The sequence below is a fragment of the Heptranchias perlo genome, chromosome 9 (assembly GCF_035084215.1).
Source record: "Heptranchias perlo isolate sHepPer1 chromosome 9, sHepPer1.hap1, whole genome shotgun sequence".
NCBI lineage: Eukaryota > Metazoa > Chordata > Chondrichthyes > Hexanchiformes > Hexanchidae > Heptranchias > Heptranchias perlo.
This window is the reverse complement of record NC_090333.1, coordinates 19084340-19096427: the sequence shown is the minus strand read 5'-3', so window position 1 is coordinate 19096427 and position 12088 is coordinate 19084340. Positions and strand designations below refer to the sequence as shown.

The 12088-nt window shown below is 40.6% G+C and overlaps 1 protein-coding gene across 3 annotated transcripts in view; it reads right to left on the bottom strand.

Moving 5' to 3' along the window:
- Nucleotides 1-1302: 1302 nt before the first annotated feature.
- The window catches only part of abcd3a (ATP-binding cassette, sub-family D (ALD), member 3a), a 53948-nt gene continuing 43162 nt past the window's right edge, over nucleotides 1303-12088 (bottom strand). For all 3 annotated transcript variants that reach the window (XM_067989957.1, XM_067989958.1, XM_067989959.1), the window contains 5 exons: nucleotides 9881-9970; nucleotides 7300-7419; nucleotides 4666-4770; nucleotides 3733-3789; nucleotides 1303-1785 (listed from right to left, as the gene is read on the bottom strand). In XM_067989957.1, coding sequence (XP_067846058.1) covers nucleotides 1708-1785; nucleotides 3733-3789; nucleotides 4666-4770; nucleotides 7300-7419; nucleotides 9881-9970 — 450 coding nt within the window. In that variant the 3' untranslated portion in view covers nucleotides 1303-1707. The remainder of the gene's footprint in view (nucleotides 1786-3732; nucleotides 3790-4665; nucleotides 4771-7299; nucleotides 7420-9880; nucleotides 9971-12088) is intronic.

Below are 12088 nucleotides of genomic sequence, written 5' to 3'. Positions count from 1 at the left end.
AGTGGGAGAACAGTCACCACACGGACTGCAGCGGTTCAAGAAGGCGGCTCACCACCACCTTCAAGGGCAATTAGGGATGGGCAATAAATGCCGGCCTCGCCAGCGACGCCCACATCCCATGAACGAATAAAATAAAAATTCAGGATTTTGACCCAGTGACGATGAAGGAACGGTGATATATTTCCAAGTCGGGATGGTGTGTGACTTGGAGGGGAATGTGCAGGTGGTGTTGTTCCCATGTGCCTGCTGCCCTTGTCCTTCTAGGCGGTAGAGGTCGCGGGTTTGGGAGGTGCTGTCGAAGAAGCCTTGATGAGTTGCTGCAGTGCATCCTGTGGATGGTACACACTGCAGCCACAGTGCGCCGGGGGTGAAGGGAGTGAATGTTTAGGGTGGTGGATGGGGTGTCAATCAAACGGGCTGCTTTGTCCTGGATGGTGTTGAGCTTCTTGAGCGTTGTTGGAGCTGCACACATCCAGGCAAATGGCAAGTATTCCATCACACTCCTGACTTGTGCCTTGTTGATGGTGGAAAGGCTTTGGGGAGTCAGGAGGTGAGTCACTCACCACAGAATACCCAGCCTCTGACCTGCTCTTGTAACCACAGTATTTATATGGCTGGTCCAGTTAAGTTTCTGGTCAACGGTGATCCCCAGGATGTTGATGGTGGGAGATTCGGCAATGGTAATGCTGTTGAATGTCAAGGGAAGGTGGTTAGACTCTCTCTTGTTGGAGATGGTCATTGCCTGGCGCAGATGTTACTTGCCACTCATCAGCCCAAGCCTGGATGTTGTCCAGGTCTTGCTGCATGCGGGCACGGACTGCTTCATTATCTGAGGGGTTGCGAATGGAACTGAACACTGCAATCAGCGAACATCTCCATTTCTGACCTTATGATGGAGGGAAGGTCATTGATGAAACAGCTGAAGATGGTTGGGCCTAGGACACTGCCCTGAGGAACTCTTGCAGCAATGTCCTGGGGCTGAGATGATTGGCCTCCAACAACCACTACCATCTTCCTTTGTGCTAGGTATGGCTCCAGACACTGGAGAGTTTTCCCCCTGATTCCCATGGACTTCAATTTTACTGGAGCTCCTTGGTGCCACACTCTATCAAATACTGCCTTGATGTCAAGGGCAGTCACTCTCACCTCACCTCTGGAATCAGCTCTTTTGTCCATGTTTGGACCAAGGCTGTAATGAGGTCTGGAGCAGAGTGGTCCTGGCGGAAACTAAATTGAGCATCGGTGAGCAGATTGTTGACTAAGAATGCAATGAATTACTCATATAACATGAACACATAAATGTTAACATTTCACATCTTTATTTTTTCTGTAAAACATTAGGAAATGACTTGCAGATATCAAATTATTGCATATTGAGAACATGCCTTCATGTAGTGCATTCCTAGGTTACTTCATTTATACTGTACATAAAACATAAGTTATCTTAATTAAGGTATTAATTCAACCGAACATTTCCTAGATGGATTTTACTAGATGTACGAGTCTTCATATTAATATTTCCAAATATACAACTCAAGACTACAAATTAATCAGTGTAATTATTCAGTTTTATTACAGGTACCATTAAAACTGACAATTAATTACAAGTTGAAATATTACGTTAGTGTACAGTAGAATGCATACTATACAGATTTATTCTGCAATTCAGTCCACTTCTTCTGTCATTAACAGATTGACAGTTGGAGCTTAAGAACCAAATTCCACTGTATCTGCAGTAATTGGCTTAAATTCATAATTGCCTCTGCCATCCATATGCAGGTAATACTGGGAACAGAAAGAAATATTACGTTATAAATTACCGGAAAGCATAGATTATACGAGATCCACACCTCAAAATGAATTGGCATTAAATACTGATATCAACAATAATGAATTTAGAGTGTGCACTATTGGTGACCTGCAATACTTGCTAATCACACACACACACACACACACACACACACAACTACCCACTGTATTATGTTGCATTTTATAATGCAACCCATCTTAGTATCACTATTTAATCAATTTCCAAAATAACAGCTTCATTCTATCTGTAAAGGTACATACCAACTCATTTACAGTAAGAGTGGTAAAAAATTTAAATGGCTTAAAATGGATCACAAGAATCTAATAGTTGTATTCTGAAATATAAAAAGAATTTAGAAGTTTCAAAGGGTGGCGTTACTGATCAAATTGCCTGATTTGAACAATGTTTTAACTTTTATGAAATGAGAAGGTCCAACGTACCTGTTTTTAGGTCTGCAATTACAAGTGTAGAAACCAAAATGAGGGGATTCTAACTATTGTAATAATATGATCTTCATGTGTCATAGGTCTAAGTGAGACCACTACTTTAATATTGAGTCGTCAAATTCATTTGTGTGATTGGGGAAATTTTGAGAAAGGAGCAAAAGCAGTATAGTTTTAGAACAGAAAATGCGCTTTTTTTTAATTCTGATTTTCTTTTTACCATATTATCTTGATCCTGTTATATTCCTGGATTTTCATTGTTTCAAAAAATCAAATGGTACACAACACTTACAAATGTTAAATTTATCTCCTCCCCTCAATTTTCTTCTTGTTCTCTGATGTGCTCTCACACTGTGTCCTGACTGTAAAAAGCAGAAAGATATCCTGCCTATTCCTGCACCATTTTGTTACTGTTCACCTGAAGGTACTTAAGAACAACACAAGTCGGTTTCTGCTCCTTTACTCAGGGCAAACTGTCACTTTTCTGTCCTGTGCCTCCCTGGGTGGCCCTGGCTTAGATCAGAAACTCATCCTGCACCTCACCACCATCCCAGCTCCTTGCCAGCACCGACTTTCAAATGCAATTTTAAAAGGCTGAATACAGTCAAAATACAGCAAATTGCCAGGGATATTTTCCCACATTGAAGGCACTATATAAATCTATATTGTTGTTGATACAAAGTAAAATCTTGAGAAAATGAGAGAGAAATTTTAAAACTCTCTATATCCAGTCATAATCACTTTGGGCAACCCCTGGGATAACGAGCAGAATATCCCAACTTCTGCATAAAATGAACACAACGGCCCTTCAAAGTTAGAAAAGTTGGGTACTTTAGATCAACACCGACTTGATCATAATAATGGACTTCAACTTCGACAAACCTGACACGGCTCTCCTTTTCTGACCAGCAAGCATTTTCCATGTGCAAAGAGAGTGAGGTCGGCCTGGATGTGGAAACCTGGGCTGCCAAGTCAAAGCCAACCATGCAGAAAAAAGTGCCATCCAGCCAGGTTTAATACTTAGTCTGCATTGTAGCTACTCTTTGCTATCTGAGGATATTATTTGTTTGGCTGTGCACGGTTAACATATATTATGGCAATATTCAGCTTGCGAGTGCTAGTGCATTTAGAAACAATTTGATCCATTGCTGATTAACAAATAAACTGCCCGTCTTTGTGCCTACGCTTCTGTCTTTATAATTTTAATTTGATCTAACTCAGTTATACTCTGTGGTTACATCCAGAGATGAACTGGGTTACACATCACTCATCCTGTCTGCAGGACTCTCTCCCAGACAGTATTCCTTGAAATGCAATTGTTTAAAATTACACAGAGATAATATGTACAAATGCTTAACGCGTTCATATGAAGATCCTTTCTTTATTGTTATAGCGGAAGCATTAACCCATTTATTTAATGGATTTTGTTTTATTGCATTTCTAAACATAAACCCAGTCACCCAGCATTACAGTACTAACCTCATGGTGAGTCCAGAGAGATTTTCTGTGTGACACAGTGAACAAAGTGATGCCAACCTTTTAACAAAAATGGTACAGATTACAGTCAACACAAGGGGCACAATGTTCACGGATGACAATCCCAGAGAGGACTGTGCACAAGTTGTAATAATGGAATCATTCATAACATTTATAAAAGTCTAATTAATATGATTGTATAGAAAGCGTTTTCTAAAACAAAATCATAGCCAAGAGGTTATGCATGAAGACTCAAGAGAATGCAGAGCAATGGAGATGAAGCCAGTATTATATAGCTTCACATCTGCAGTGCCCACAAAGTAAGTGCATGATCTTAGCTGTGCCAATCATGGAGGTGCTTAAGTGCTAAGTCAAGTTCTTTTCCATAGGGAGAAGAGCAATGGGGAAAGAGAGGGTTTACCTTGGACCACTTTCAGCCACCTCTTAGAATCAGTTACAGACTGATACAAAGAGGCCCGAGAGAAAGACACTTACCTACCCTCTTGGGTAATGGCATGGGAGACCAAATAAATAACTTAGAAGAACAAGTAAAAAGAACATTGTTGTTTAAATAACCACCATAAAAAAAAAGAGAAAAAATGCAGGGGATGACTGCGGCCTATGGAACATACCCCAGCAAGGAGTCAATGCCATTTTGATTCTTTACCATTTCAGTTTTAGAAAAACTGTGGGGGTGAAACTGGCATTTGGCACGAACATGTAACGGGCGATAGTGAATCGGTAGTCTGTTCTACACCAAGCCTGGTTTTCTTTTTCATTGACTAATGGAAAAGTAAATTGGGCATGGTGTAAAATTAAACACAATTCATTAAGGTATAAAAAAATTAAATTAGTAAGACTCTAGTATTTGACAGTATTTACTTTGTGCCTAGGAATTGCATTTTATTTAATATTTCCTCCAGTAGCATGGCTTACCTTTCTGCAGTGGCTGTAGATAAACCCTTCAACATCTACACTAACTGCACTGGTACATTCATCTAAAATAGCAAACTGTGGTTTGTGGTAGAATAATCGAGCCATCTGCATTAAAGAAAAATGAAAGAACACTACGTCAGCGGTGGCCCGTAAAAGCCAATATTTCCTCTTTATGTGGATATTCCTTTCAATCAAATCAGCAGTTAGACTGTTCTGGCTTTGTTAAGCTACATGGTACAAATTTCTTGGAAAAAAATACAGCATTATAACGGAAGAAAAATATGCAAATGCAAATCAGCCAATGATAAAACACAAACGTCTTACACAAAGATTTTAGACTAGTAAACGAAGTATACGTTGAACAGTACTAGAAAAGAGAGATTCCAAACAAACAGATAACTTAGTCTGTAGATCTTGCTGGAGAAAACTCCTTTATGATGAAGGCACTCCACCACAAACTGGGAGGGTACGTTCTGTGTCTGCAATTCACCATGCAGTTCCTGATCTCATCTAGGTCAAGAGGAGGGTGCACTGAGCCGAGGCCAAGCACTTCTATAAGGAGGAAGAGGGGGGAAGTAAGCAGGCCATGTCCCAGCATTACATACAAAGCAGCAAATGCATAGAAGCATTTTATGTCTCTGAGTTTTGAGACCAGGATACAGAAAGCAAGATACTAAATGCAGCAAAATTATCTTTAAAAATGAGTAGGGAAAGAAAGCATTTAAGGGAAGGAAAGAATAAATTAAGTAACAAGATTTTCCCTTAGGTAAACACTATCCACCAACTGAGAGCGAAGATAACTGAACTATTTGCAAGTCTCTATCAATGCTGGTAGCAGGTTTAAGAGTATGGGCTGGCATGATCTGCCTTCAGAAGGAAAGGGGGGGGGGAAAAAGAAAAATTGTCCAAAAGAGGTGAAAAAGAAATGTGCACATATACCCAAGTTGTTAAAATGAAATTATATTTGGGAACTTTCCAAAAGGCAACAAAGATTTTCTTCTCCATTGAGTCCTTTCTAGCAAAATGTGTGGGACTTGTCAGCTAACATTTTCAGAAGTTTTGTTTGTTGAGATTAGGAGACACAAACAATTATTCAACACAGAAACAATAGAAAGAGAAGGAACTACTTTTATACATCAGGCAAGATATTTTGATAATAAGAAAATGAACCGGAGAGGAAACAATTGATCGAGCCTAATCAGTCAAAACACGAAACATATTTTGAAGATGTGGAGATGCCGGTGATGGACTGGGGTTGACAATTGTAAACAATTTTACAACACCAAGTTATAGTCCAGCAATTTTATTTTAAATTCACAAGCTTTCGGAGATTTTCTCCTTCCTCAGGCAAATGTTTCAAGATCTCCTTGAAGCCTACGCATTTATACATATTGAACAATAAAACATGGTGTTTACAGACTGCCCCTGCAACTGCCCGTTGCCAAGGCAATCACCGTGTTCAGACAGAGAGGTGTTACCTGCAGAACCTCCGAATACACATTCAACAAAAAAACAAACAGGGAAAAAAAACAGAGAAAAAAAAACACAGAGAGAGGCAGAAACATCCGGAAGGCAGAGAGAGCCAGCAAATGACCCATTATATTAAAAACAGATAACATTTGTTCGCTGGTGGGGTAACGTGTAGCGTGACATGAACCCAAGATCCCGGTTGAGGCCGTCCTCATGGGTGCGGAACTTGGCTATCAATTTCTGCTCGACAATTTTGCGTTGTCGTGTGTCTCGAAGGCCTTTGCTGGCTCTCTCTGCCTTCCGGATGTTTCTGCCTCTCTCTGTTTTTTTTTCTCTGTTTTTTTTCCCTGTTTGTTTTTTTGTTGAATGTGTATTCGGAGGTTCTGCAGGTAACACCTCTCTGTCTGAACACGGTGATTGCCTTGGCAACGGGCAGTTGCAGGGGCAGTCTGTAAACACCATGTTTTATTGTTCAATATGTATAAATGCGTAGGCTTCAAGGAGATCTTGAAACATTTGCCTGAGGAAGGAGAAAATCTCCGAAAGCTTGTGAATTTAAAATAAAATTGCTGGACTATAACTTGGTGTTGTAAAATTGTTTACAATATTTTGAAGAAACATTGAAAGACTTGCTAAAAATCATCTGACGCCACTACAGCAACAAATTACAATACAAACAAATGATGCAGTAACCCCTTTCCCAGTATTCTAGCCTTTTGGGGTTTGCTTTTTTCCTTCCAAACAATCGCCTTCTTCCTCACTCCCCTCCCTGCAACGTGCTGACTGGTGGGTGACTTTCATCCCTGCAAGTTCAATGCTTGTAGGATTCTCAGCATCACTGTTAAGATGACTGACATTTCACGGGGTAGTTGCTTGGATTTTATTTTTAAAAAATGTTTGCACTGTTTCATATTGCTCTTCCTTCCTATCTGTAAAAAACTTAAAAAAAAAATTTAACTGTGAAAGTTAAAAACTATGCAGTATACAATATTTTGCAATATCAAATCATAAAAAATGTATAAAAGGGTATGGAGCCCTATATGAAACACCCATGAATATTTTGGAACAGTTTTGCATTCTATTCTGATGACAAACCTCAAATATGTAACATACATATTTTTCCTCCCAAAGCTTTCACAATGATAAATGAATTGCAAGACATACAGCCATTCGTTGCTTCTCCCCACCGCTGAGTACATCCATCCAGTCCTGAATGCAATCCCAGCCTCCCTCACGCTCCAGAATGTGGCCAAGCTGGACATTGTCCAGATACCCCTTCAGTACCTGTTAACAAATGGAATGTACCGTTTATTAAAAGTTTCATGGGAAACATGGCAAGGGGAACATGAAAATTATATTAAAAACATTTACGGCACAGAGTTTATGATCTCAATGGTTTTTCTGTATATTTCAAGAACCCAAAAGCACCTTTTATACATGACTGCATGGACAAAAGTAGACAGACCTGCTTCATTATCACATTGCTGCTTCAGGTAGGGAGAGATGTGATTAAGGAATTCATAGAATGATAGAAATTTCAGCACAGGAGGATGCCATCTGATTCTTCAGCTTGTGCCGGTCAGAACAATCTACTCTAATTCCACTTCTCTGCATTTTCACTGTGTATAAACATGCATATTTAAGACATCACAGCCAATTATATGAGGGTGACTTCACCGCAGCTCAAGTTATGGTCTTTGAGATGGACAGAGTATTGAATCGGAAACTCAGCTCAAGGGTCAAATACGACGCCGAGGTTGCGAATAGTCTGGTTCAGCCAGGAGGGGGATGGAATCGGTGGTGGGACCAAAGCTGTTCACTTCAGTCTTCCCAATATTTAATTGGAGGCAATTGTGGCACAGACTGGATGTCGGACAAACAGTCTGACAACACAGAGGCAGTGTAAAATGTGTATTAAACGTGAGGGCAGTGGGGGGGTGGGGGAGAAAAAAGTGTGAGTTTGTGCCGGAGGCCTGAGAGAGCAAATTGTCTTTCTTCATTCAATATTAATTCAATTTTAAAAAAAAACAAATGACTTTTCAAGCCAAATATTTATCTCCACTTGTGTTGTGTTGACAGGAAAGGTCAAAGCTAATCCTGTACATCTGTGAGACAGAGGCATTAGCCTTGGCTCAGCAGCAGCACTTTTGCCTGTGATTTAGAATGTGTTGGGTTCACGTCCCACTCCAGAGATTTGTGTACATAACCTAGGCTGACACTTTATTGCAGTAGTGAAGGAATGCTGCCCTGCCAGAAGTGTCACCTTTCAGATGAGACATTAAACTGAGGCCCCATCTGCCCTTTCAGATAGATGTAAAAGATCCCCGGGCACAGCAGAGGAGTTGTCCCAGTGTCCTGGTCAACATTTATCCCTTAACCAACATCACAAACAGAATATCTGGTCATTTATCTCACTGCATTTGTGGGAACTTGCTGTCCGCACACTGATTGCCGCGTTTGTCTACATTATAATAGCGGCTACACTTCAAAAGTGAAACATTTTGGGACATGCTGAGGTCATAAAAGGCACTATATAAGTGCAATTCTTTATCTTTACCATTTCTAATAGCCATAAGACAGGAAGGGCGAGAAGAGAGTGAGGCACACACAAATACAAAGAAAGGCAGAATGTATGTTTCTTTCCTCATTCTAATGTGATTTTTTTTTAAGTTGAATTTTGAAAGCAAACAAAGCCTCTTTGGGGGAAACAGATAGGAAGGGTGGGGGGAGGAACTTGTTACGGGTGAGAGCACCTCTGGCATTTTGAGTACATAACCTAGGCATTGCAGCAGTGGGGGAATGCTGCACTCAGCACCCAGGCTTGAGGGTAGCGATTAAGAGTGCACAGAGTGGATGTAGGGTTAAGGGTGAGATGAGTGACAGCAGAGCAAGAAGGACAGAAGGATGTAGAGATTTAGCTAATTCAAAGAGGAAGAGGTAAGGATAGGAGTGAGGGGATAGTAGGAAAGGGAATGGGTAGTGAGATGTGAAGGAGTAGGGAATACGATGGGAAAGAGAGGGTTAGAGGAAGCATAAGTGACTGGAGAAGGGATGGGAAGGGAACCACATTTTCCCCACAACTTCCATCTAAAGTGCAGAATGCGTTTGTATACCACACCATCCACTGCCTCCCAACCATAAAGAAATAAAAGATAAAGACAGACAGACAGAAAAGCAGATAAGGTCAAAGAGAGAGAAGGGAAAAGAAGAGTTATGAGGGGAGAGACAGAGGATAACAGCAACACAGAGAGATTAGAGACACACAAGAGAGATTAGAGACACACAAGAGAGGGACCACATTCTCTGACTTACTGTGTGAAAGCCCATGGGAGATCAACTAATGTTCTGTAAATTCCATTAGTGGAATGCAAGAAGTAGGTGCTGAGCCTGGAATCCAATAGATTGTTTAAGAGAGGAGAGGAGATGAAATGAAATGTAGCACAAAAATAGGGAAAATTGAGGCATGCATTGCATTGATGACTACTGTGGTATAAAAATGGGAACTTTAACAGGAGATCTCCAAATGAATCACAAATGGTTTAGAATTATCAGTAGAGAGAATAAGGCAGGCAGCCCTTTTTTCAGTTTCGCAGTTCATGCTACATTTTCCATCGATCCCCCATCATCATCATCCAGTGCACTCCAACGTTAGTACTTGCTACACCCCGGTGTGGCAAACAAGCCGAAAGGAGCTCAAAGCATAAAGTGTGCAGCTATTTTGATAGGACAGTAACAACCGTTATACCTGATCAGATATTCCTTTCCGCCTCTGCTCTTCCAGTGTGTCTGGGTAGATCACCTGATCCCTCAAAGTTCCTAGGGTCATGTATGGTCGCTGCAAGACAATAAATAGATGCAGTTTTAATTTGGGAATCTAAAACTGATTCATTGGAACCTTTGGAAATCGTTTTTTAAAAAATAAATACAATAACTCAGGATTCAAAAGTTAATTTAAAATAAGGCAACTTTGATATTCAAGTTTTATTTTTTGTAGCTATACACCTCAGATAAACCTCAGATTGATGACCAGTAGTTACAAACAACAAGTTAAAAACTTTCCACCATTATTAATGCCAAAAGTTTGGTACCAAATTTTCCACTGGAATTCTATTTGCATTTTTTTATGATTTTGAAAAAACTTATATAGTGCCTTATCACACCTTCTCAACCTGATTACACTTCAAAAAAGGTATAACACGGTTATTGTGTAGGCAAACCTGCAGTTGAGGTATGTAGGCCGCGAAACGCATGGTAATTATGTGGAGCCTTTGATCATGGTTTCTTTATCAGATGGTTTTGCAAAAGCTCAGAGTTTAATTTAGCAAAATGTGAAATGAAAGGGGATTCGTGAGATGCAAGTCAATGGGGATTAGAAGATTTGCGTCAACTGACACCATTCCGATTCAGATTGTAAATTATTGGTATATCAGGTGTTTATTATATGCTACTTAACATTGAGCTGCTATTGAACACCTAAATGTCCCATCAAGCTAGGTGAAGAGTTAAGTGACACGGTTAGGTGTTAAGTGGCTGCTGCTACGGAGGAGAACGACAACTTGCATTTATAAAGCGCCTTTAACATAGTAAAGCGTCCCAAGGCGTTTCACAGGAACATTATCAAACAAAATTTGACACCAAGCCATATAAGAAGATACTAGGACAGGTGACCAAAAGCTTGTCAGAGAGATAGGTTTTAAGGAGTGTCTTAAAGGAGGAGAGAGGTTTAGGGAGGGAATTCCAGAGCTTAGGGCATAGACAGCTGAAGGCATGGCCGCCAACGGTGGAGCGATTAAAATTGGGGATGCGCATGAGGCAAGAATTGGAGGAGCGCCGAGATCTCGGAGGGTTGTAGGGCTGGAGATAGGGAGGTGCGAGGCCATGGAAGGATTTGAAAACAAGGATGAGAATTTTTAAAAATCGAGGCGATGCCGGACTGGGACTCAATGTAGGTCAGCGAGCACAGGGGTGATGGCTGAACAGGACTTGGTCGAGTTAGAATACGGGCAGCAGAGTTTTGGATCAGCTCAAGTTTATGGAGGATTCAGATGTTAAGACAGATAACTTCTTTTACAGTTTAAAATATACAATTTTCTAAACAAAAAGCCACTTGCTTAGCACTGTTTTTGTACAATATTGAAAATTTATATTTATTCTGTGATTGAGGTGTTCTCAAACCTCATACAGACTTGCTACAGATTCTAGGGTTGCCAACTCTGGTTGGACATATTCTGGGAGGTTTCATCACGTGACCTCCCACCTCCAACTTCCCTGCCCATGCTCCCGTCACCATTGCCCGACGCGTGCATCGCCTTCCTAAGCCAAGTGGAAAGTGAACAGACTATTCCCGATTCGCTAATTCTTAACTGTCAGTCAAACTGCCTTATTCCCCCATCTCTGATTTTTTAAAAAATATAAATGCCCCTATGATTTTTTTTCCCCCAAGTTGCTCGCACAAGTGTAGGGGTGATTAATCTTTAATTGCCAGAGACTCCATGACAATCCCAGAAAGATGGGCTACCCTAACCCAATCTGAATTCCCAATGCCCATAATTTGTTTGAGGTTGCTGCAGAATTGGTCTTGAGGTGCTGTAGATATCAAGGAGCCCTGGTCATAGGGAATCTTATGGCCAACTATGAATTATAAGCTTAAAGCAGACTACCCAAAAATCACCAAGTTTGTAACTGAATAACACATGAGATAATATGCCTTTCTCTCCAAAAGCTCCCTCAATTGTAGGATACCACTGGCACCCAGTGTATACAGTGCAGTATTTCAAATTAAACTCACTTGGCCCAAGCCTTCCTTGCTGAGGTGTGTACCTTCCTCCAATAAGAAAGTGACATTCTAGAACCTTTCCCCAAACATGCCTCAGCTATCCAAGCCAGTTTGTTTTTCACTTGGAGATATTTACAAAGCTTAGATGTAACCTATTTTATTAGAATAATGCTCAAG